Source organism: Myxocyprinus asiaticus, chromosome 34 (assembly GCF_019703515.2).
Source record: "Myxocyprinus asiaticus isolate MX2 ecotype Aquarium Trade chromosome 34, UBuf_Myxa_2, whole genome shotgun sequence".
In the NCBI taxonomy this organism is placed as follows: domain Eukaryota; kingdom Metazoa; phylum Chordata; class Actinopteri; order Cypriniformes; family Catostomidae; genus Myxocyprinus; species Myxocyprinus asiaticus.
In genome coordinates, this window is record NC_059377.1 from 1,672,462 (window position 1) to 1,700,223 (window position 27,762).

The 27,762-nt window shown below is 40.0% G+C and overlaps 1 protein-coding gene across 8 annotated transcripts in view; it reads right to left on the minus strand.

Moving 5' to 3' along the window:
* Positions 1-27,762, minus strand: part of LOC127425139 (F-box/LRR-repeat protein 19-like) — a 162,348-nt gene that overhangs the window by 120,379 nt on the left and 14,207 nt on the right. For all 8 annotated transcript variants that reach the window (XR_007894559.1, XM_051670823.1, XM_051670821.1 and 5 more), the window contains 4 exons: positions 27,152-27,337; positions 15,821-15,964; positions 15,551-15,637; positions 11,406-11,588 (listed from right to left, as the gene is read on the minus strand). Coding sequence is in view for 7 of the 8 variants with exons in the window: in XM_051670823.1 (XP_051526783.1) it covers positions 11,406-11,588; positions 15,551-15,637; positions 15,821-15,964; positions 27,152-27,322 (585 nt within the window). In the remaining variant the exon portion in view is untranslated. The remainder of the gene's footprint in view (positions 1-11,405; positions 11,589-15,550; positions 15,638-15,820; positions 15,965-27,151; positions 27,338-27,762) is intronic.

A 27,762-nucleotide genomic window follows, 5' to 3' on the forward strand; every position in this document is an offset into this window, starting at 1 on the left:
GACTTTTGAACTCTTGATCTGCCACGATCAAAATACATCAGCACTGCACTTTATTACTCTTATATCTCACACCGGACTGTCATAAATTATATTATTATTATATTATATTCTCTCTTAAAAACTTACTATCAGCCGACAGCCTGAATGTCAATACAGTACAATACAACCTACTGTACGTTCTATATATACTACTATATATACTTTTTTTTTTTTTTATTGAATAATGTGTATCTATATTGTGTGTATTGTATACTGTACAGTGTATGTTATTATTTGTATATTGTTGTGTGTAATTATGTGTATATTAGATTTTAAATTGTGCTGTGTTAATTTGATGTTATTGTAGATTGGTATATGTCCCATCACTGTCATGACTGCTATGTTGATCGGAACTGCATCCAAGAATTTCACACACCATTGCACTTGTGTATATGGCTGTGTGACAATAAAAGTGATTTGATTTTATTTTGATTTTGTTTTATTTTTATTGTAATATATTATTTTATTTTCTCGTTTCTGCTAATTTCTTTTCAAATTGAAAAACTAACTATCAAAACATACACGGCTGTTCTCTCTACCTGTAGATTTGGTCTTCAGCAGTCAACACCTGATTGCATTTTGGGAAACGCACTGTAGAGACTAAGTACTACTTTAGTTATACTAATGTTCTATTTAGTGCCACGGGAAACCCAGCCATGGACAAATAATTGAAATGAGACAAAAAACTTGCAATTCGGGACTGGTCACCCTACTACATTATACGTAATGCATACCTACACAGCAATCAGCTCTTCAAACATCAAACAGTTATGTAATAACCTGGTCAATGTATTGGCAATCTTTTTAAAACATTTTTAAAAGCCAATGCATTCCACATACTGGTCTACGCTTCACTACAACAGTCCAGTGGGTCGTGCTGGGTGCCCAGCTTCGCCACACCTTTTGATAGAGATTTTGATAGCTGACAGATAAATAAAACCGGCTGTGTGTCTAAGAAGTAGGCTAAGTAATTTTGCGTGCAGACGCGAGGGACATCAATAGACTATTTCTAAAACAGACAACTAATATTTCTCTGGCACACGTAGGTTGCAGAACCCATACCTACGCAGAAGAAAGCTGGCATGAAGCCCTGTCTAGACACTTCCCTGACTAGTACGGTTTGTGTCACAGGCATTCCTTAGTCTGGTTGTTTGATGAGAGAAAGATAATATTTAGTTGCAATAAAAATTGAGCAGCGGTGGATAATTATTCTGTTGCACAGCATTGAGGAACTGATGATGACGCGGGTTGACCAATTAGTGGAAAGGCGCTTTTCATGCCCACCCACATGTGCAAATCAAATATTTATTTATTTTCTACCCATGAACAATTATGAAAAACAAACTAATCAAAATGTACATGGCTGTTCTCTCTACCAGTAGCTTTGTTCTCCTGCAGTCAACACCCGATTGCATTTGATCAACTACTGGTGAGAACTAATCGCATCAGTTGGAGATTGTGCATCGGTACTCTGCTACTTTTCCTGCAGTTCCAAGATGTAGAAGGTTGAATTTCCAACTGAATTTGAACCACTGAATTTAAGGAAGCAAATTTTCTTAAGCGAAATAGAATGGCTGAATTTTACCTGTCGAAAAATCTAGATGGTATTTTCAAATGAACTGAATATTTTGGAAATGAACTTTGGAAGTTGAATATTTATTGTTGAATTTTTAATAATGAAATAAGTTGTGAAATTTTTTCAAACTAAATATTCAATGCTTAAAATACAACAATGTTAAATTTCAGCCTCCCAAAATGCAAGCACTGTAAATGGAACGCATTTAAATGCAAGCACTGATAATACAATGCATTTATTTTTTCGATTAGAGCAATTCAACATGCTTTTATGCTTCAGAGACTTTAGTCATGAATTTACTTCATACAGAGGTGTGAATGACTGGTGCCGAACTAGGGGGTAGGGCTGCGATTTTTTGAAAAATAGCTTGATTTGAACTGTGATACAATAAACAAAACAGAAGTGATTTCTTTTGACCAAAATTTGGTAATGTTTTGCCCATGTTCTATCTGTCTGTGTATTCACATTGACTATGTTTACTTGGACACCAGAAAGCGGCGTATTGGGAGAAAGTGGTGTTCCCGTTTACATGAACTGTATAAGCGGCATACTCTTAACTCCTGTATACATGCAGCTCTCGTTTAATAAGCAGCTTTCTCCACAGCAACGTAATTTCCCAGAGAAGCTTGTGTAAATAACAAACATGGCATTTAAGGAAGACTTTGGACTATCTGGAAGTAAAGCGAAGCTACAGAGAATAAAACAGCAGAGTTGTTGTTGTTTCTTTCCTTACTTTCTGTCGTGACCCGCAGCAGAATTGCGCTGCAATAGTGGGGTTTCCCTCTTACGTAAAACTCCAGGATTCCCCCAATGTATGAGCGCATATATGCAAACGTGAGGGAGAGTCAATATTTTACATTGGTGTGTAAAAAATAGGTATAGTATACAGTGTATTTGCTTTTCCCACTGTACTCCCAGAAATGTTGAATTATTTCTGCTGTGTTGACTAGTTGTTGGGCACCATCCCATGACATTTGCTATCTGGTCTGTTCACGCACATGCACACTCTTTAAAAATCTGCAAGAACGCATAAGCCATGTTCTCCAGGCAAAACCCAAGTGTTAAACCGCTTTCTCTTAATCCCTTAAACGGCGCAAGGAAATCTGTGTTCTCGTTTACGTGAGGTTTCAGAATGCTGCTTTCTGCAAAAGCCCTAGAATAAACCGTTTTCTTAAGTGAATTGTAACATCTGAGGTAGTTACCCATCCTATCAACCACCAGAGGGAGCCCTCTCCCAAATACTGATCATCACCCATTTCTTCACTGCTCATTTCCTGTTTACCACATGTATATATAGCCATGCAGTTCCATTGTTCATTCATCATTACATCAAGGCAGCAAAGAGACTGAATCCACGTCAAGCCTGATGGTCCTTGTTCTTCACCAGGTTCAATTTTACCGTTACTTACTGCCCTGGCAGCAAGAATAGCAAAGCAGATGCACTTTCACACAGGCATGATCCACCCCATATCCAACCTCATCCTGGATCAATCCTACCACCATCTTTCTTCATTGCACCGATTAGTTGGGATATCATGGAAGAAATACAATGAGCACAACAGCACAAACTGTCACCACCTGACTGCCCCCAACCAAGCACTTTGTACCACAAGCTCTACGTCTGAGAACTATCCAATGGGTCCACACTTCTTTGAGCACAGGACACCCTGGCATCCAAAGAACAATCACACTGGTATGTAATTCCTTCTGGTGGCCATCTTTGATTTATGATGTTACTAATTATGTGAAGTCTTGTCAAGTGTGTGCACAATCTAAGACCCCCAGGGAACTACCCACAGGATTACTCCAACCACTGCCAATACCCCAAATACCATGGTCCCACCTGTCGATCGATTTCGTCACCGACATGCCAAACTCCAACGGATACACCACCATACTGGTAATTATTGACCGATTCTCAAAATCATGTAGACTTGTCCCTCTCAAGGGTTTACCCATGGCTATGGAAACTGCTAACGCTCTAGTTCACCAAGTATTCAGAGTCTATGGATTACCAGAATACATAGTGTCCGATTGAGGTTCACAGCTCACGTCCCGAGTTTGGCAGGCATTCTGTAAGCAACTGGACATCAATGCGAGTCTCACCTCAGGCTATCACCCCCAAGCCAACGGACAGGTGGAATGTTTAAACCAGAAGATTGGCAAATATCTTCGGAGTTACTGTAGCCATGAACAGGAAAAGTGGAGTGACTTCTTGCCCTGGGTCAAATACGCAGAGAATTCCCTCACTCATAGCTCTATGGGACTAACCCCCTTCCAATGCGTGTTGGGCTACCAAACCCCGATGTTCCCTTGGTCAGGAGAACCTTCTACAGTGCCAGCGGTGGACGATTGGATTAGGCGGAGCGAGAGGGTGTGGGACAGCGCACATGTCCGGCTACAGCGAGCGGTTTGAGCGCAACGTTTCGGGCTGACCGGTGGAGGCACCCTCACCCCAACTATCAGCCTGGACAGAGGGTCTGGTTATCCACAAAGGATCTCAAGCTGCGGCTACCCTGCAAGAAGCTCAGTCCAAGGTATGTGGGTCTATTCAGAATTATCCATCAAATAAACCCAGTTACTTCCCAATTAGAGCTTCCGGCTAACTACCGCATCTCTCCTTCCTTCCTTCCATGTGTCCTTGCTGAAACCGGTCCACACAGCGTCTGGCCCTGGAATCACGAATCCCGAGCCTCCGCCTCCATTGGAGGCTGGTCAGAGAGATCATGGACTCAAGGTGACAAGGGAGCCAGATGCAATACTTGGTGAATTGGTAAGGTTACGGACCAGAGGGGATCGTGGGTAGCCGCCAAGGACACACTGGACCCGTCCCTGATCCAAGAGTTCCACCAAGCTCATCCTAATAGTCCAACACCATGACCAAGGGGACGTCCCAGCAGAAGAACACCAGGAGTTGTTCGTGGCATCTGAGGTTGTTACTCATCCTACCAACCACCAGAGGGAGCCCTCTCCAAAATATTGATCATCACCCATTTCTTCACTGCTCATTTCCTGTTTACCACATGTATATATAGCCATGCAGTTCCATTGTTCATTGCGAAGTATTGCCAGTTTACCCTGCCTTACCGAGCGTTTTCCATTGCCACTGTTTATTGATTCATGTTATAACCATTGCCTGTTTTTCTGGATTTACTGCTTTTTAGATAACTCTTTGTTTTGTTTGCCTGGTTGGGCTGCCTATTTGGTTTACTGGATTTATCTGCCTGCTTTTCGACTACGTCTCTCTGCCTGTTGTTTTGGATTGTTTGCTTGTGTCTCTTTTAATAAACTTCCTGCACATGTATCCTAACACTGTCTCCATGGCCAGTTCGTTACATGAATGTAAACATGGTCATTGTACCTGTCCACTGTGTACCTGTTTTTGTCCACTTTGTGACAGGGTATCAGCCTACTATTCATTACCATTTTTTCTGGAACCCAGTCAACTTGAATATTATATTATAATATTACATTTATTATGATTATTATTATAGAATAGAAATATCTTTCAATCTGCACTACGTAACTTTGTGCTCTCTAGTGATATATGTGGTTGAAATTTAAAATTGCAAGCAATTTGCTGAAAAATACATTACATCCATCGTGTTTTGACACTGCTGCACTGGCAGATCTCATGATTTGAGGTTACCTGGACATCACCTGTGTGATGATGACTGGAAGATATTCAGAGCCAAAGTCATAACGTGCTATTTTCATGTTGATATAATTATGTTATACGATTATGCATTTAAAAATGAAATATTACTTGCTTTGATGAAGATAAACAACACTCTCATTTACATATTTTGAATGAATGAAATTCATAAATTTTCTGACACTACACTCAAAATGCTTTTACACAGAGAACAGGGGACTCTCCTGAAATACCACCAGTTACAAGTATATTTTAATATGATTATTCAAGTGTTTTATCGACTATTAATGTTTGTTTTGGATTATACTTATCAATTTAAGAGGTGAAACTCGTATTACTGCTGATTCGAGTTCAATGTTTATTTTTACATTATTAATTTTGCCAACAAAATCAATGATGGAAACGTTTGTTGACTAAGGGTTTTTAGATTTTGTCAATGATAACGAAGACGAGATGAAAAAGGCGCATCATGAAGATTATTAAATTATTTGATTAAAGCATACTGTTGATGAAAATATAAATAACTAAAAATATTATACTGCAAGATATTAACAGTGCAAGATATAAACAGAAGAAACATCTTGATAATCTGTAAACAGAAGAAGATATTAGATATGGATTCATTTAATCCATTAATCCAGTGTGTTGTGCATTTCAAATCAAATTCAAATCAAATCACTTTTATTGTCACACAGCCATATACACAAGTGCAATAGTGTGTGAAATTCTTGGGTGCAGTTCCGAGCAACATAGCAGTCATGACAGTGATGAGACATATACCAATCTACAATAAACATCAAATTTACACAACACAATTTAAAATGTAATATACACATTATTACACACAACACAATATACAAATAATAACATACAATGTACATTATACAATACACACAATATAGAATACACATTATACAATAAAAAAACAGTATATATAGTATATATAAAAAGTACAGTAGGTTGTATTGTACTGTATTAACATTCAGGCTATCGGTTGATAGTCAGTTGACAGTGTGTTGTTAAGAGAATATAATTTATGACAGTCCAGTGTGAGATAATAAGATTAATAAAGTGCAGTGCTGATGTATATTGATCGTGAGAGATCAAGAGTTCAAAAGTCTGATTGCTTGGGGGAAGAAGCTGTCATGAAGTCGGCTGGTGCGGGTCCTGATGCTGCGATACCGCCTGCCTGATGGTAGCAGTGAGAGCAGCCCATGGCTCGTGTGGCTGGAGTCTCTGATGATCCTCCGAGCTTTTTTCACACACCGCCTGGTATATATGTCCTGGAGGGAGGGAAGCTCACCTCTGATGATGTGTCTGGCAGTTCGCACCACCCTTTGCAGGGCTTTGCGGTTGTGGGCGGTGCTATTGCCGTACCAGGCGGAGATGCAGCCAGTCAGGATGCTCTCTACAGTGCTGGTGTAGAACCGTGTGAGGATGTGGCGGTTCATTCCAAACTTCCTCAGCCATCTCAGGAAGAAGAGGCGCTGATGAGCCTTCTTCACAACAGCCTCAGTGTGGACGGATCATGTGAGTTCCTCAGTGATGTGGACACCCAGAAACTTGAAGCTGCTGACTCTCTCCACTGGTGCTCCAGGTGGGAGAGAGCAGTGTGTATTGTAGATGAGCAGTGTGTATTGTAGATGCAATGGCATCATCAGTGGAGCAGTTGTTGCAGTAAGCAAACTGCAATGGGTCCAGTGATGGAGGCAGCACAGAGCAGATGTAATCTCTGATTAGTCTCTCAAAGCATTTGCTGATGATGGGGGTCAGAGCAACAGGACGCCAGTCATTTAAGCAAGTGATTTTGGATTGCTTTGGTACAGGCAAAATGGTGGACATTTTAAAGCATGTGGGGACTACAGACAAAGAGAGGGAAAGGTTGAAAATGTCCGTAAAAACACCAGCCAGTTGGTTCGCACACGCTCTGATGACGCGGCCCGGAATGCCGTCTGGACCCACGGCTTTACGGATATTCACCCTTCGGAAGGATCGGGTTACATCCGCTACAGAGACGGAGAGTGAACTAACCTCTGTAGGTTCGGCCATGGGAGCTCTCTCCATGAGGATGGTGTTATTTCCCTCGAAATGAGCATAAAAAGTATTTAGCTCATCCGGGAGAGAGGCAGCGGTGTTCACGGCGGAGTTTTTATTCCCTTTAAAGTCCGCGATGATATTAATTCCCTGCCACATGCTTCTAGAGTTGGTCGTGTTAAACTGTCCTTCAATCTTGTTCCTGTATTGGTGTTTTGCTGCTCTGATAGTTTTTCGGAGGGCATAACTGGCTTGTTTATGCTCCTCCGTGTTCCCGGAATTAAAAGCGGAGGTCCGCACATTAAGTGCCGCGCGAACATCGCTATTAATCCAAGGTTTCTGGTTCGGGTAGATCTGTATCATTTTGGACGGAACAACATCCTCTACACACTTTCTGATGAAACACGTTGCGCTATCAGTGTAAACCTCGATGTCATCATCAGAGGCGGACCGGAACATCTCCCAGTCCGCGTGATCAAAACGGTCTTGTAGCATAGAGTCTGATTGGTCCGACCAACAATGGATAGTTCTGAGGGTGGGTGCTTCCTGTTTTAGTTTCTGCCTGTAAGCGGGCAGAAGCAGAATGAAAGAGTGGTCCGATTTGCCAAATGGTGGGCGGGGGAGGGATCTGTAGCCATCCCGGAAGGAAGAGTAGCAATGGTCCAAATCCCGGTCCCCTCGTGTGTTAAAACTGATGTGTTGGTGGTATTTTGGTGCAACTGATTTAAAATTGGTTTTGTTAAAGTCCCCGGTCACAATGAACGTGGCCTCAGGGTGCGTGGTTTCCTGCTTGCTTATAATCCCATACAGTTCCTTGAGTGCCCGGTCTGCATCGGATTGTGGCGGGATGTATACAGCTGTGATAATGACAGCTGTGAATTCCCTCGGTAGCCAGAATGGTCGACACAGAAGCATGAGAAATTCCAGATCAGGAGAGCAGAAAGACTTGATAGAATGCACATTCCTCTGATCACACCAGGATTTGATGATCATAAAACATACACCACCACCTCTGCTTTTACCTGAGAGGTCTTTCACTCTGTCCGCTCGGTGCACGGAAAACCCCGCGTGTTCGATGGCTGAGTCTGGAATCTCCACAGACATCCAAGTTTCTGTAAGGCAGATAACGCAGCAGTCCCTCGTCTCTCATTGGAAAGAGATCCGCGCTCTCAGCTCGCAGAGCTTGTTGTCCAGAGACAGATCATTTGCCAGTAGAATACTGGGTAGCTCTGTTTCCCCATTTCCTTCTGCGTTTTCGCGGTTGGGCAGCCCAGACAAAGGGCTCCGCTGGTGTGTTTGTAAACAGCGGGTCGGCATTGAGGAATTTGAAGTCCGGTTTATGGTGTGTAACTGCAGAACCAATGTCCAAAAGCGTTTGTCTGTCATAGACAATAAGGCAGACAACATCCAAGACAAAAAACATAAAAACTGTAAACAAAACAAACAAAAAACTACAATGTTGTGTCGGAGCTCGCAACGCAGCAGCCATACTCGGCGCCATCTTGAGTCCATGCTTGAGCTGCGTGAGTTGAACACGCTAAAGGCCCAAACATACTTCACGCAAGTACGCAAACACAGACGCGAGCGCTTTGCCAATGCATGGCCAATGCGTGGTCCCGTTGTACATACATTGCGTGCGCTCATGCGTTGCTCTGGCAGTTACAATACTTGAACCACAAGGGGGCGAAAGAGTTTTTTAGGCGCCATGAAACCGTATGTGGTGGAGTGAACATGTTGACAGTTGAGGACTGTGCTTTTGTATTTGCTGAAAAGATGACATAAGAATATGTTTGTATAATCTAACTTTTTCAGCAAGACTGTCCTCAAATTGCTGCTCCGCCATGACAGTTGTTGATTGAAAAAAAATGTTTTTGCTGTAGCGCCCATTGCGGCAACGCTGAGAATATAGCACGTACTTGCGTTAGGTTATGAAGTTCGCTCTGATATGTATCGCAACGTAACGACATTGAGCTTGCATTGCAAGATGCGTCTACTTTCACGTACTTACGTAGAGTATGTTTGGGCCTTAACACCGGCCAAATTAACCACTTTAAAACGGGGTAAATACCTCAAACACATCCTATTTATAAATGAGATTCATCAATACATCTAGAACATTTATGGAACAACTTACATCTGCACAACGAAACAAATGAATATTTGAACTTGAATTAAATGTTGCGCTAGTCAGAATAATTGTAATTTGCATTGCGTAACTTGGGTTGTGAATACACTGTTCCCATAAGGAACATGCTACACGCAATGTAATATCCATTCACGGAAAATTAATAAGTCTCCAAAGCATGAATAATTCTACAGGCTAACTTCTAAAAAGTAGCTAATACTTCAGTCTATTCATTATTATTTCAGGAGCTCAGTTTTTTTCACAACAAGGACAGTAGGCCTATGTACATTTATACTGTATGTTTGACACTTGTTTACATTAGAAAATGTTAAAACTTTTTCTAAATATTTGAATATTTGATTAAAGTTTGGTCTGTTACAGTTTGACACTTTTTTTGTCCATTTTGCACATCATCATCAAGTAAAAGACATTAATTTTGTTGGCTAAAATTATATGTTATTTATGTGAAACTGACTAAAATAAATTAATATAACATGATGAAATATTGACTATTTTTAAAGGACATTTTTGTCAAAAGACAAACTGTTACTAAAAATAAAAAATAAAAAATGAACACGGCAGTTGATAAAGCAAGTGAAACTGTAAGCCTAATAACACTGTAAACTATAAACATAAAACAAGCAATAATGGGGATGAAATATACTTTATTAAACATGAAAATAATATGTACAAGAAGTCAATTTCAGAAGTCATACATATTAGTAAACATGCACAGTAACTTCCCCTGACAACGGATCGCGATCGGTAAACGCACAAGTAATGTTCGATTCATAAAAGCATGACAACCCTACCAGACAACATACTGTATACAATTCAAAGCATTATAGCAGGTAAACAACTTCGCCAAACGGATAACAGATAAACATCTATCCAGCCTGCAGCGATGCCATCCTGAACTGTGTGATTGTGGCTGACTGAACAGCTGACTGAACAGCCGGAAAACGTGAGAGCCGAAATACGTTCCTGTGTTTACGGACATGACGTTATGATGCAGAGGAACGACATAAGCCAGCGATTTTGTGCCAAATCCAACCTGACAGCTCAAAATGCAAATTATTTTTGTAGGCTTACCGAAATGAATCGGGGTAAGGTAAGGACATTGTTTTGAACACTGATTGTTTATGTACTTAATCAATAATGGCAATTATTCTTACACAGTGCGGCTGTAATATTATGTAGTATTACTGTAATAAAAGCTAAACTTGCATGAGGCACGGCTAGAAACAGTTCAGTTAAACCAATGAGTTCTAAACCGTCAAGCTTTTATTTTGGCGAAATCTGCATAAAGTGTCTGTGTGTAGCTGAGTTCACATTTACAACAGTAGTATAATGTGCTTCTCATTTTAACATCTCCTCCTCTGTCCACAAACACCTGGTGCCATGGGGTGTATTATTTGCATTTGTTTATAAACTTGTAGTGACCAAACATATTTGGAATTATGCAAAAGTAAAAATTAAAGTGAATCTGGAGCTCTTTAAATATAATGCACTCAGTGCATGTCAGCAAATGGAACCGAACTCGGAGAACATCTGTTACTTTGAGCATGAGATGGAGTTGTGGAGCACAGAATGGCTCTGAAAACACTGTAATAATGCACTAACACAATACAGAGAGGACAGAGCAGTGCACATAAACTATGAAGCGAGCAGATTTATTTATTTATTTAAATCGCAGTCCTTTACGGTTTAATAATCGCACAAGGGCATATCGCGTTTTTGATTGTATTTCGATTAATTGTGCATCCCTATTAGTGGGGTTTCATTACATTTTAAATTGCTGTCACTGTGAACATACCTTGATAGTAGATCATGACTGACTGTTTGACTAACCGGTGGGAATTGTACCAGAGAGGTCTTGGTGCATCAGTCAGGTAGAAACAAAACTTATTTCAGATAATATAATATTGCAGTGATCTATGAAGCATTTATAATGTATACTGCTCTGTAGTAGTTACCTTCTTTTTTGAACCACTCTCTTGTGGCAGCTCCTTCTCCTTCTTACGTTTATGTCCATCTTGACGTGCTGTATCTTCTAGAGATGGGGCCTTCTTTTTACTGGGTGGAGGGTCATCTGTTAGCTTCCAGCGACTCACTTCCCCATTGTCCATCCTTCTCTTTCCTAAACCATCTCCCTGATCCTGAAAGATGAATACACACTTCTATTACTATCACAGTGAAGGCAGGACATCCTCATGACATCTATATTATCAATGCTTAGACAGTGGGACAATAAAACACAATACATACAAACGTACAATTAAGTTAAATCTACTTTTAAGTGCGTGACATTTAAATTCATGCTTCAACCTCATTCTAACATAAATATTACAGTAACCATTAGCCAAATCACACGAAAAACTTCTTACATCCATGAGATAGAAATCTGGGTTAAAATCACAGTTAATTCCCAACCTCCTCTATTCTTTCATTTGTTTGATCAATTTTGGGGTAACGGATAAGTCAAATGCAATTATTTTTTAACCAAAGCAAAGTCTACTGCATTCCTGCACTGGCAAATAAAGTGATTGATTATTATTATTATTTAAATTAGCATAAAGCCAAAACAACAAATACTACCATGATGTATAAATACTTCACAAGTACTTTTTTGCATTATAGTACAGAGAAATGTCAATCACAAAGGACAAAACCTTATAGGGGTCATGAAATGGAGAATCAAACTGTTGATATTTAAATATAAAAGAGGTAACTGTACTATAAAAACATACTGTACATTTCAGAACTCAAAACGTCCTTCCCAGTCTAAAAAACATTTATATTTACCACCCTGCTGAAACATCTCGATTTGAAATTTTTGCGTTTGTGATGTCACGAGACAATGCTCATTTGTATTTACACATCCCATAACATCACCGCCCACTGGTGCTCTGTTTGAGAGAGCAGGACAGACAGGCCTTGTGTGACTAACTATTCCAGTGTACAAACAATACAGAGATATTAATAATAATAAAAAAATAGAATAAAAAAAAAAAAAAGTGAATAGAAAATATAAATATATATAGAAACACACAATAAGACTAATATATATATATACACTATATTGCCAAAAGTATTCGCTCACCCATCCAAATAATTGAATTCAGGTGTTCCAATCACTTCCATGGCCACAGGTGTATAAAATGAAGTACCTAGGCATGCAGACTGCTTCTACAAACATTTGTGAAAGAATGGGCCGCTCTCAGGAGCTCAGTGAATTCCAGCGTGGTACTGTGATAGGATGCCACCTGTGCAACAAGTCCAGTCGTGAAATTTCCTCGCTACTAAATATTCCACAGTCAACTGTCAGTGGTATTATAACAAAGTGGAAGCGATTGGGAATGACAGCAACTCAGCCACGGAGTGGTAGGCCACGTAAAATGACAGAGCGGGGTCAGCGGATGCTGAGGCGCATAGTGCGCAGATGTCGCCAACTTTCTGCAGAGTCAATCGCTACAGACCTCCAAAGTTCATGTGGCCTTCAGATTAGCTCAAGAACAGTGCGTAGAGAGCTTCATGGAATGGGTTTCCATGGCCGAGCAGCTGCATCAAAGCCATACATCACCAAGTGCAATGCAAAGCGTCAGATGCAGTGGTGTAAAGCACGCCGCCACTGGACTCTAGAGCAGTGGAGACGCCTTCTCTGGAGTGACGAATCACGCTTCTCCATCAGGCAATCTGATGGACGAGTCTGGGTTTGGCGGTTGCCAGGAGAACGATACTTGTCTGACTGCATTGTGCCAACTGTGAAGTTTGGTGGAGGGGGATTATGGTGTGGGGTTGTTTTTCAGGAGCTGGGCTTGGCCCCTTAGTTCCAGTGAAAGAAACTCTGAATGCTTCAGCAAACCAAGAGATTTTGTACAATTCCATGCTCCAAACTTTGTGGGAACAGTTTGGGGATGGCCCCTTCCTGTTCCAACATGACTGCGCACCAGTGCACAAAGCAAGGTCCATAAAGACATGGATGAGCGAGTTTGGTGTGGAAGAACTTGACTGGCCTGCACAGAGTCCTGACCTCAACCCGATAGAGCACCTTTGGGATGAATTAGAGCGAAAACTGTGAGCCAGGCCTTCTTGTCCAACATCAGTGTCTGACCTCACAAATGCGCTTCTGGAAGAATGGTCAAAAATTCCCATAAACACACTCCTAAACCTTGTGGAAAGCCTTCCCAGAAGAGTTGAAGCTGTTATAGCTGCAAAGGGTGGGCCGACGTCATATTAATCCCTATGGATTAAGAATGGGATGTCACTTAAATTCATAAGCGTCTAAAGGCAGATGAGCGAATACTTTTGGCAATATAGTGTATTTATGTATGTACCATATATATACAGGTGCATCTCAATTTAGAATATCATGGAAAAGTTCATTTTTTTCCGTTATTTAATTCAAAAAGTGGAACTTTCATTTATTCTAGATTCATTACACAAAGTGAAATATATCAAGATTAAAACAAAAAAAGGCTTGATGATTACGGCTTACAGCTCATGGAAATAAAAAATCCAGTATCTCAAAATATTAGAATAAAGAATTTATACTACAGAAATGTTGACCTTCTGAAAAGTATGTTAATTTATGCACTCAATACTTGGTCGGGGCTCCTTTTGCACGAATTACTGTATCAATGCGGCATGGCATGGAGGCAATCAGCCCGTGGCACTGCTGAGGTGTTATGGAAGCCCAGGTTGCTTTCCTTCAGCTCATCTGTATTGTTGGGTCTGGTGCCTCTCATTTTCCTCTTGACAATACCCTATAGATTCTCTATGGGGTTCAGGTCAGGTGAGTTGGCTGGCCAATCAAGCATAGTAATACCATGGTCAGGAAACCAGTTACTAGTAGTTTTGGCACTGTGGGCAGGTGCCAAGTCCTGCTGGAAAAGGAAATCAGCATCTCCATAAAGTTTGTCAGCAGATGGAAGCATGAAGTGCTCCAAAATCTCCTGGTAGACGGCTACATTCACTCTCAACTTGAGAAATCACAGTGGACCAACAGATGACATGGCAACCGAAATCATCACTGACTGTGGAAACTTCACACTGGACTTCAAGCAACTTGGATTCTGTGCCTCTCCACTCTTCCTCCAGACTCTGGGACCTTGATTTCCAAATGAAATGTCAAATTTACTTTCATCTGAAAAGAGGACTTTGGACCACTGAGCAATAATTATTTGCAGTAATTCGTGCAAAAGGAACCCCGACCAAGTATTGAGTGCATAAATTAACATACTTTTCAGAAGGTTGACATTTCTGTATTATAAATTCTTTATTCCAATATTTTGAGATACTTGATTTTTGATTTCCATGAGCTGTAAGCCTTAATCATCAAGATTACAACAACAAAAAAAAAAAAACTTGAAATTTCACTTTATGTAATGAATCTAGAATATATTTAAGTTCCACTTTTTGAATTAAATTACGGAAAAAAAGTTTTCCAAGATATTCACATTTTTTGAGATGCACCTGTATATATTGTCTTATTGTGTATTTCTATTAATACTTATATTTTCTATCGTAAGTAATAATAATATATTTTCTATTTGTTTTATGTCATACATTTTTGCAAAATTCTGAAACCTTATTTCCGGGTTTAGTTTAGATTTTGAATCAGACTCAGGTTTTTTAAGCCCACGATGTGTGTTTGTTTGCTCTTTTCCCTTAGTAATGAAGTTTCAAGAGTCGCTGTCACTGTGGTTAAAGGAAGGTTTATGCTGGGTTGAAAATTTCAAGCATGGACAGCAGTATATTTTAAATAAATAAAGACTAAAAATGTAGACTTTCATCTGTGCTGCATGATCAAAAAAAATAAAATAAAAAGTGGATGCGTCGCACGATTTACCAAAAGTTAAGCACTGCTTGAATTCATCTGCGCTGCTGGCTTGTGATAAATTGCTTGCTTGCACTGCACTCGTCTGTTGACTACCACAGTCTTGTCACACTGTTACAGTGTTTAGCTCATTATAACTACATAAAACACACTAAGTCATTATGATTAAGGATTACATCAAGAGCTAAACTGGTATGCAGGTGTGTGTCCCCTGGTATACACAGTAACATAAATGCCAGAGATAGTACTTTTCCAAATATTGTAGCACACTATATGTCTTACCTTACTGGTTTTTCCTTCCTTGTGGCACTTAGGACATTCCCAGCAGTTTGGGATCTCATCATTGATAATGCCTTCAGACTTACCCATCTGTGGGAAGATATTATTATCGTTTTATGATCAGACATACAGTGGCGCCTCATTTTATATCATTTTAAGTGAAAATCTGGAGTCTTGTATATGTGAAAAACATGCAGAAAACTGCTGATTTTTTTTGTTTTGTTATAACTATTCCTCTTGTAAGAACTCGACACAGAATGTGTGTTTTTAGACCTTCAAGCAGCTGGGGTGAATGATCTCATTGCAGATGGTGCACTCCATGAGTGAGAGGCTGAATTTCTCCTCCTCTGACTCCACTGTGTCCTCCTTTCCTGCTTCACCACATGCAAAACACACAGCTGTGTGTGGCAACACCGGCTGCAGAAAGGTGACATTAGTTATCCAGTCTTTTCCACACACAAACACTTTTATAAAAACCTATAAGAACACAGCTTATGTGTTTACATGGCCACACATGATGCGTTCTTCAGCAGAAACCTAGATGTGTTAAATCACTTTCTCTTAATCCTTTAAGCAGTGTAAGGAAAACGGTGTTTGTGTGTACGTTGTTTCAGAACACTGCTTTCTGCAAAAATCTTGGATTCCGATTTCAATTCAAGTTAAGCTAAATCGACAGCATTTGTGGCATAATATTGATTACCACAAAAAAAAATTTTTTACATTTGTCCATCATTTATTTAAAAAAAAGCATAAATCATGATTAAAGTAAGGCAATGGAAGTAAAAGGGGCCAGTCCATGAACAATAAAATACACACAGTTTCAAAAGTACAGCAACAATGTTTATCACATTAGAGTCATGTTAACATTGTTAATAGGGCTTACTGGCATTGCGTCTTCATGACAACAAAGTTGTAATATTGGATATAACTTTATATTGATTAGGTTAGTTAGTGATTTTATTACACCAAAATCATGTTAACATGAATGTTTACATCTTGTGGCTATACTTTTGAAACTTGTCTTTTAATGTGTATTGACTGGCCCCATTCACTTACATTGTAAGTGCCTAACTATAACCACATTTTATTTTATTTTTTTATTAAATGAGGGATGAGTTGAAAATATTTTTTGTTGTAAACAAAATTGTGCCTCAAATTCTGTCGATTAAGCTTAACTTGTATTAAACCAGGAATATTCCTTAAAGGGCATTTAAGTCCAACATGTACACAGATGCGACTTGTCTGTGGGGGGGGGATGTTACACCAAAGACAAATTACTTACATTTTACATCTCAAATGAACAAGTTTCAGTTCAAAAACATTTAAGTGATAATTCACAGCTAGATTTGCTTTAACCGATTTATATGCACTCCGCGAAGTGCATTAAAATCTATATACAACAGTTAGTTCCGGTCCTAGAATCTGATTGGACGAGAGGCGTTGCAAGAGTGATGATTAAACAGTCATATCAGCTCTGTGACACTTCACAGTTTATATCACTCCACTTGTGTTTGTGGCATTCCAAACAAAATTGTAAGAGCAGTACAGATGTTTAAGAGTAGCTAGATGTGGGAATTTTGATTCATCCCTGTGACACTTTTGAATTAGTAATGGAGACTTGGGCGCATCTTTTGAACTAGCAATGGCAGATCCTGATTCGTGGTGTAAGAAAGTATTTCCACACACAAGCACAGTTTTTTGGGACAGTCCTTAGTTTTTCCTTAGTTATTTATTTACTTGTTTAACTATTATATAAAAGCTCACAAGAGCCTTGTAGACTTAAATTTGCTAATTTAAAGGGGTGGACTGAGCACTTTTTGAGATATACTGCTATATAAAGTATCCTCATTGCTACTGACTACAGGAGAAGCATTTCGTCAAGCAGAGTCAAATCATTTTTATTTGTAAAGTGCTTTTCACAACACACATCGTTTCAAAGCAGATTTACAGAAGATCAGGCATTAAAAGAAGATAAAATTGTAATATCTATAATGTCTTAGAGTCATCATTGTGTAGTTTGATAAAATACGATTGTGAATTGTTTAAAAATAAGTAATTAAATAATAATTGTATTTAGAACCCCAGTGAGTAAGCCGAAGGTGACTGTGGCAAGGAACACAAAACTCCATAAGATGTTGGATAATGGAGAAAAATAACCTTGGGAGAAACCAGACTCACTGTGGGGGCCAGTTCCCCTCTGACTAACATCATGAATATAATGCAGATATTACTTCTGTATAGTGCAAGTCTTGGTTTAAAATGATTAAACTAAGTAAGTGTTAAGGGTCAGTGTTTAAAACAAGGATTTTGTATGAACTGTAAGATTAATGACTAATGTCTTTAACTGCAGAAGTTCACATAGATGCATTGTCCTTGTTAGTTGGCTGATGAAGGGTTTTGTTGGCAATTAATTGATAGTCTATGTATTCCATTTCAAGAGTGTAGTCCATCATTAGACCGAGGTGTAGGCAGAGATCAGTTAGGTGCATCACAGTTCAACCGGCCAGTAATTTCGGTGAGGTCCATCCTAAGTCCAAGGTTCAGGCAATGGCATATGAAGTATCCCATGTCTTATGGTTGGTGTTGGCATCAGTTCATCCTCTGAAGTCCATCGTAATAGACTGAAGTGATGTTTGGCTGGCACCAGCTGCTATTAGTCATCATCACTCAGCAACACGTAGCAGTGGAGTCCAACACGAAGCAGGATCCAGCCGGTTCTGGTGACCTCAGGATAGGAGTCCCGAGGTTGAGACAGGGAAACAAATAGAATAATATTAGCATAGATGCCATTAAATTTATTGCAGAGTTATAGATCACAATCAATGTTTCTGGTTCCGGCAGACCTAACTAAAGCAGCCTAATTGTGAGTTGAAGGATAAATTAGGTGTATGCCTGGCTAAATAGATGAGTCTTTAGTCTACTGAGTGAGTGTGTCTGCATCTCGAACAGTGTTAGGAAGACTATTCTATAGTTTAGGAGCCAAATATGAAAAGGATCTACCTCCTTTTGTGGATTTTGATATTCTAGGAACTATTAACAGGCCAGAATTTTGCGATCATAATGAATGTGATGGAATATAGCGTGGTAGAAGGTCACTTAAGTACTGCAGAGCTAGACCATTCAAAGCTTTGTACGTAGTTAACAGAATTTTTTAATTAATACGAAATTTAACAGGTAGCCAATGTAACGACGATAAAATGGGGCTAATATGATCATATTTCTTGGTTCTAGTCAGCACTCTGGCTGCTGCATTTTGAACCAATTTAAGTTTATTTATTGATCTTGCTGGACATCCTCCCAGTAATGCATTACAATAATCTAGTCTTGTGGTCATGAACGCATTAATTAGTTTTTAGGCATCAACGACCGAGAGCATGTGTCGTAATTTAGCAATATTTCTGAGGTGGAAGAATGCGGTTCTACAAACATTGGTAATTTAATTTTCAAAGGACAGATTGGTATCAAATATAACACCCAAGTTCTTCACTGTTGAAAACGATGTAACAGTACATTCATCGAGAGTCAAATTATATTTTAGCGGCTTGTTTTTAGAGGTTCTTGGTCCAATAATTAGTACCTCTGTTTTGTCCAAATTGAGTAGAAGGAAATTTCTGACCATCCAATCATTTATTTCATTGATACACTCTGCTAATTTGGAGAATTGTGAAATCTCATCAGGTTTTTAAGAAATATAAAGTTGGGTATCGTCGGCATAGCAATGGAAAGTTATTACACGATTCCTGATAATATCTCCCAGGGGAAGCATATACAAGCAGAAAAGCAGAGGCTCTAAAACTGATCCCTGTGGCACTCCATACTTTACTTTTGTTTGGTTTGACAATTCCTCATTTACATAGACAAAGTGGTAGCGGTCTGCTAAATAGGACCTAAACCATGCTAATGAAACTCCACAAATGGCAACATAATTCTCTAGCCTATTCATGAGAATGTCGTGATCTATCGTGTCGAATGCTGCACTAAGATCTAAAAGCACTAGAAATGAAATGCAGCCGTGATCAGATGATAAGAGCAAGTCATTTGTAACTCTGATAAATGCAGTCTCTGTACTGTGATGAGGCCTAAATCCTGACTGAAATGGTTCATATATACTATTTCTCTGTAGAAATGAACATATTTGGGAGGATACTACCTTTTCTAGTATTTTCAACATAAACAGGAGATTTGAAATCGGTCTTTAATTAGCCAGTTCTCCAGGATCAAGTTGTGGCTTCTTAATAAGCAGTTTGATAACTGCCATTTTAAAGTTTCTTGGGACATGTCCTAAGGATAGCGAGGAGTTCATAATATTAAGAAGAGGTTCTGAGATTACAGGGAATACCTCTGTGAAGCACTCCACAAACAGAAGGGGAGGAGGACACAGGGAAGCGGGTTTTTCCAGACTCAAGAAAGGCTTTTAATCGGCCACTTCAATGCTTTACAGCTTCACAAACTCAACAGTCACAGAGGCACATAGACACTCAAACTCATTAGCTTCACGAACATAAACACATCAGCTTCCACGAGCACAGACTCTCTCTGCTGGTGGCGTGGCCGTTTATATGCCACTCTCCCCGTGCTCACTGGAATTAGAGACAGGTGTTAGACATAATCTAGCTCAGGTATAAGCACCCTTACCGCTTTCTCTCTCTCCAGACGGACGCTCGACCACGCCCCCGCTACCACAACCTCTTTTAAGAGCTTGGTTGGTATTGGATCTAAGATACATGTTGTGGCTTTTGATGTTTCGATAAGTTTTGTTAGCTCTTCATGACCTATGACAGCAAAGGTTTGAAGTTGCACGTGAGGACAATTATGAGACACTGTCTTCTGAAGTACTGTGACGGATGATTGCATAATTCCAATTTTATTTCTGATTATTTCAATTTTACCAGTAAAGAAATTAATGAAGTCATTACTCTTGTGCTGTGATGGAATATCTGGTTCTGTTGAGGATTTATTCCTAACCAAAATAGCCACAGTACTGACTAAACCCCTAGGATTGTTGTGGTTATTTTCTATGAGTTTGCTAAAATATGCTGACCTGGCAGCTTTTAGTGCCTGTCTGTAGCTACAGACACTATCCATCCATGCACCGCAAAATACCTCTAATTTTGTATTCTTCCACTTGCGCTCCATTTTCCGAGCTGCTCTCTTGAGAGCATGAGTGTGATCATTTTACCATGGTGCAGGGCTTTTTTCTTTAATTTTCTTTAATCGAAGGGGGGCAACATTATCAAGAGTGCTAGAGATGACTGTATTTATATTTTCTGTTAATTCATCAAGTTCTTCTAGGCTTTGAGGTTTACTGAGTGTATGAGATAGATCTGGAAGATTATTAGTGAAGCTACCTTTAGTGGTCGAAAGAATAGTTCTATCTGAACGATAGCGTGGTGTAGATTGAGTAAAATTAGCTGATCGCAGCATACAAGAGACGAGGTAATGATCCGAGATGTCATCGCTCTGCGGCAGAATTAAATCTAGCGTATGATTATGGCGATGAGTTGGTCCTGTTACATTTTTTCTTACTCCAAGAGAGTTGAGAATATCGAGAAATGCTAATCCCAATGTGTCATTTTCATTATCTATGTGAATGTTGAAGTCACCAACAATTAAAGCTCTATCTACAGTAACTACAAGAGCTGAGGAAATCCAAGAAAATCAGAATACGGCCTGGGTGATCTATATACTGTAGCAAGGGTAAAAGACGACAGTTTTTTTATTTATATCTGACAGTGTCACATTAAGCATTATTAGTTCTTAATTTTATATTATGTCCTCTGAGTAACACCAAAAACTTCACTGTAAATTGTAGCAACACCTCCTCTTCGACCCTTCAGACGAGGCTCATGTTTATAACAATAACCTTGGGGAGTAGATTCATTTAAACTAATATATTCATCCGGTTTAAGCCAGGTTTCAGTCAAACATAGCACATCCAAACTATGATCTGTAATAATTTCATTTACAATTAGTGGTCTGGTAGAAAGAGATCTAATGTTTAGTAGCCCTACATTCATATTTTTTTTTCTAAATGATTTAGTGAGAGTTTTGTGTTTGGTAGTTCAGGAAACAGACACAGTCTCTATGTGATATCTAGGTGATACAGTCTCTGTGTTGTAGTTTATGTGACCTGTGTGACATCTCAAGGCAGCTAGCAGACGTTCGGATTAACCAGTTTGTCTGCTTCCTGACCTGGGCCCCAGTTAGTCTTAATAATGATAGTATTTGACTATGAGCCAAATTACTAGAGGAGAGCAGCACCTTCCCTGGAGGGATGGAGTCTCTCTTTAGCAGGTCAGGTCTACCCCAAAAACTCTTTCAATTGTCTATAAATCCTATTCTATTCTCCAGACACCACTCAGACATCCAGCCATTCAGTGACACTAATCTACTATAAACCAGGGAGGGGGCCAGAGCATATTACAGTGTCTGACATCGTTTCTGCAAATTCACACACCTCTTTAACATTATCTCTAGTGATTTCCGACTGGCAAAGCCAGACATCAGTGCCAACATGAATAAAAAATTTAGAAAATCTACGTTTAGCATCAGCCAGCACTTGTAAATTTGATCTGATGTCAGACGCTCTGGTACCCGAAATGCATTCAACAATAGTGGCTGGAGTCTCTATTTCCACGTTCCTTACAATAAAATCACCAATAACAAGGGCTCTTTCAACATGATTCTCATGATGGGTGCATCACTGAGTGGGGAGAATCGATTGGAAACCCTAACAAGAATGGGAGAGTGGTGTTGCTTTGCCGAGCGAGTGTGCAGCCAAGACGTCACCCAAACGCCCTGCTGCGGGGGCTCTACAGCCGGAACCAAAGTGTGTGTGTGTTGCTCTCTGTACTGCCCGCATCCGAAACAGTATCTACCGGCTTCTCTTTCTCACTGACCTCCACTAACGTTCGGATGTGTGTCTCTAACATTAGCCTCATTAGCCTCTCATTAACCTTTTCTGTCAGCCTGACTAATTCCTTACATTTATCACATGTGAAACTCTCACTGCTGATGGAAGAAGCTATTGTAAATGTGACATGCAATGCAAGAAGAAATAACATGAGCGGATGCCATGACTTACCGCAATTGACTGTTGCTGTATGTTGTTGCTGAGCGGTGAGGGTTTGAGATCGATGTGAATCCCTCACGCAATTTTTTGTTATGGTTGTTCTTGATAAGCGGTGCTTTGAGATCGATGCAATAATCTGTGTAACACAGAGGAGAAAAAAACGGGTGTGCACTGTAAAATGCACGCAGTTTAATCGCGATAAAAATAGAAAGCGGATGCACGCGGAAAATGCACGCAGTTGAATCGCGATAAGAGAATGATGTGGGGGAAAACCTGATGCGCGCTGAAAAATGGCAGATGTTATGGATTCAAAGATGAAAACAGATAAGCGATGCTAAAAAAAGCTAGCAGGCTACAAACGCAGACTCAAGCTAGGCACCAGCAGCAACAGGTAAAATACACACAGATGAAACAGTAGAAAAGTGGAAAAACCTGAAACAAGCAGTAAAATGACAAAGGATAAAACGACGAATGTATGAGATTAAGAATAAACAATGCTAAGCAGGCTAGCAGGCTACAAACACTTATGCAGCGTGCCGTCAGCAACATGAAGTCCACAAGCACTTACCAAAACCCATTGTGAACAACAGTGGCTGTGGTTTTGCTTGCTGTGTGTGTGTTGTACTGGAATAGTAGCTATTGTTAGCTAGGAGATTGAACTGCACTTCACTGACAGTTAAACCAACGTCTCACTAGCTGATTTTTCCAATGATTTTCAGGTGTTAGCTTCATTAACATAATCACAGGACAGGTGGAGGGAGACTGAGCACACATTAGCATCTCTCAGCGGGAGGTTTTAATCACTTGACCGTCAGGACTCCCTGCTGAGTTAATGGCTTGAAGAACTGAAAAAACACATCTGGTTTGCTTGAAATTATCACTGGCTGTGGGTAGGCCGGGTAAACGTCACTAAGTCAGTGAACAATGAGTGCAGTTCATGTATGACAGAGTATTTTTCCCGGAGGACGGTAGCAATTTTTTTTCTGCAGAAGAAGCATGCCGCCTGGAAAGCGCCTGTGGACGCTTTGGAGAAGAAGCTTATTGCTCTTTGGAGTCAATAAGTATGTTTGTATAACATATTATATATGTCATATCATGACAGACCATTAAAAGAAATACATTTCTGCTGCCCAGATCTTTGCACAGCTTGACAATTTATTTTTAAAACATTTTACATTTAGTACTTGGGCCTTATATAATATTATTTTATTTAACGTAAACATAAGCTTTATATTTGTATACAGCTTTAGATTACATAAATATATTGCAGTCTACATTTATATAACTTTATGTATACACCGATCAGCCACAACATTAAAACCATCTGCCTAATATTGTGTAGGTACCCCTCGTGCCACTAAAACAGCATCAAACTACATCTCAGAATAGCTTTCCGAGAGGATATTCTTCTCACCACAATTGTACAGAGCGGTTATCTGAGTCACCGTAGACTTTGTCAGTTCCATCCAGTCAGGCCATTCTCTGTTGACCTCCCTCATCAACAAGGTGTTTCCGTCCACAGAACTGCCGCTCACTGGATGTTTTTTGCTTTTGGCACCATTTGGAGTAAATTCTAGAGACTGTTGTGTGTGAAAATCCCAGGAGATCAACAGTTACAGAAATACTCAAACCAGCCCGTCTGGCACCAACAATCATGCCACGGTCCAAACCACTGAAATCACATTTGTTCCCCATTCTGATGGTTGATGTGAACATTAACTGAAGCTCCTGACCCGTATCTGCATGATTTTATGCACTGCACTGCTGCCACATGATTGGCTGATTAGTTAATCGCACGGATGATTGTTGGTGCCAGACGGGCTGGTTTGAGGATTTCTGTAACTGCTGATCTCCTGGGATTTTTACACACAACAGTCTCAAGAATTTACTCCAAATGGTGCCAAAAATAAAAAAAACATCCAGTGAGCGGCAGTTCTGTAGACAGAAACATTCCTTTTTGATCAACAGAGAATGGCCAGACTGGTTCGAACTGATGAAGTCTATGGTAACTCAGATAACTGCTCTGTACAACCATGGTGAGAAGAATATCATCTCAGAATGCTATTCTGAGATGCGGGATGACACTGTTTTGGCGGCACGAGGAGGACCTACACAATATTAGGCAGGTGGTTTTAATGATGTGGCTGATCGGTGTGTGTGTATATATATATATATATATATATATATATATATATATATATATATATATATATATATACATACACACACTATATTGCCAAAAGTATTCGCTCACCCAACCAAATAATTGAATTCAGGTGTTCCAATCACTTCCATGGCCACAGGTGTATAAAATGAAGCACCTAGGCATGCAGACTGCTTCTACAAACATTTGTGAAAGAATGGGCCGCTCTCAGGAGCTCAGTGAATTCCAGCGTGGTACTGTGATAGGATGCCACCTGTGCAACAAGTCCAGTCGTGAAATTTCCTCGCTACTAAATATTCCAGTCAACTGTCAGTGGTATTATAACAAAGTGGAAGCGATTGGGAATGACAGCAACTCAGCCACGAAGTGGTAGGCCACGTAAAATGACAGAGCGGGGTCAGCGGATGCTGAGGCGCATAGTGCGCAGATGTCGCCAACTTTCTGCAGAGTCAATCGCTACAGACCTCCAAAGTTCATGTGGCCTTCAGATTAGCTCAACAACAGTGCGTAGAGAGCTTCATGGAATGGGTTTCCATGGCCGAGCAGCTGCATCCAAGCCATACATCACCAAGTGCAATGCAAAGCGTCGGATGCAGTGGTGTAAAGCACGCCGCCACTGGATTCTAGAGCAGTGGAGACGCGTTCTCTGGAGTGACGAATCACGCTTCTCCATCTGGCAATCTGATGGACGAGTCTGGGTTTGGCGGTTGCCAGGAGAACGGTACTTGTCTGACTGCATTGTGCCAACTGTGAAGTTTGGTGGAGGGGGATTATGGTGTGGGGTTGTTTTTCAGGAGCTGGGCTTGGCCCCTTAGTTCCAGTGAAAGGAACTCTGAATGCTTCAGCATACCAAGAGATTTTGGACAATTCCATGCTCCCAACTTTGTGGGAACAGTTTGGGGATGGCCCCTTCCTGTTCCAACATGACTGCGCACCAGTGCACAAAGCAAGGTCCATAAAGACATGGATGAGCGAGTTTGGTGTGGAAGAACTTGACTGGCCTGCACAGAGTCCTGACCTCAACCCGATAGAGCACCTTTGGGATGAATTAGAGCGAAGACTGCGAGCCAGGCCTTCTCGTCCAACATCAGTGTCTGACCTCACAAATGCGCTTCTGGAAGAATGGTCAAAAATTCCCATAAACACACTCCTAAACCTTGTGGAAAGCCTTCCCAGAAGAGTTGAAGCTGTTATAGCTGCAAAGGGTGGGCCGACGTCACATTAAACCCTATGGATTAAGAATGGGATATCACTTAAGTTCATATGTGTCTAAAGGCAGATGAGCGAATACTTTTGGCAATATAGTGTATATATGTATATATTAGTAATAATATGATAAAAATTTGATAATTGTGCCAACCTTTGTCATTTTAAATAGATGATATGGTATGTATTTGTTCAATGATGGTGTAGAATTTGTAGAATAGAGAGTATTTATTTGTGAAATATGATGCGTGCTCACATGGAACTATTTTTTATTTTTTTTATATTTATAAAACACCGCAAATTTGTTTAAGCCAGTGGTACATGACAACTACACTTCACTTTCTCTCAAATGCCACTTTGTATTTGCAAATTGCTTTTGCAAATTGAGTTGAGATTTCTTCGCGAAGCAGATTGTGTTTATTTGCAAAACATTCAATCTGTTTGTTTAGTTTTGGCACTAAATCAGCTCAATTCCTCCCTTCTTGCGCTCTCAGTGTCAATCAAACATGCGCCCTCTCCAGGTGCTCTCAATATCACATCAGTCACTCATCCCAGCACTATTCTGTGAGGATCCCAATTTAAATCAGATTAATGTTGGTCACAATACCACTAATAAGAGCAATTAAACTGCATCTTCAGGCATTTGCTTAATTAGTGATTGTGTTACAACAAAACGGCAAAGGCAGTACACAAATCATAGATACCAATGATTTCTCACTGGAGCAGTTCTGGAGGTTGTAATGGATATACTGTATATTTCTTATTTTTGAAAATATCTCTGCTGTGTGTGATGCTCTCAATTTGTCTTTTTCTTTTTTTTACTGGTTTACTGGTATGTCACAATGACCTTTGATAGTGACAATAACTATTCATAATTGTTTTCCATACAAATAAATGTTAGCAATTCACAATTAATATAAATTTAATGTAATTTTACTGTGTGGGGCATAAACATTTAACTGCAGCATATAACTTTCAAAAGTGTGGCAAAGGGCACTTTTTAGTGTTAAAAAATTGGTGATCAGCATCGGCCTCAATTTCCTGATCGGTGCACTACTATCTATAACTGAATATTTTTAATTAATGATTTGTGTATAACTGTAATAGGTTAGTGAAGAACCGCTCAGTGTTGTGTACAGGTTTTTAAGTGAGGTTTACTCACCGCAGTGCACTGCCTGAGCAGGCAGGACTGTTTCATACGCCCTGGTCCACCAAATTTCTTCATGTCCTTGCAGAAGTGGCACTCGCCGCACTCGGTCCGCATACAGGCTTGACAGCGCCGGCAGCGTGTCCGTCGCCGCCGCGCCCCTCCTAGCGCCTTACTGCCTGACATCCCCTCTGCATTCAACTGAAAACAGAAATTTTGCATAAATAAAACATCAACAGTTTAGAGTTTTGAACTCATCACATGGCAGAAGTCTGAGATGAACAGTTCAACTAATTACACACATTCCAACAAGCCAAATGAAAATAAATGGAAACTGATAATAATACAGTCATATTTCCAACTGAAATAAAAAAAGAATCTGTTTTTAAAAGCACAGTTGGACAGCAGTTTAAATCAACCCTTGTCATTTATGGTTATTTATCACTGAGGATGGTTTAACTGGTTAATAGCTGGTTTAAGTGTCTTACCATATGTTCAGTTTATCGGTTTGACCAGCCTGGGCTCAAACTGGTGGCTTCCGGGTTATGAGTCTAGACTGCTTACAAAGTATTTTTGGTTTTTTGCTTTAAGATCTTATGAACTAAACTAGGGATGCACCGATCCTA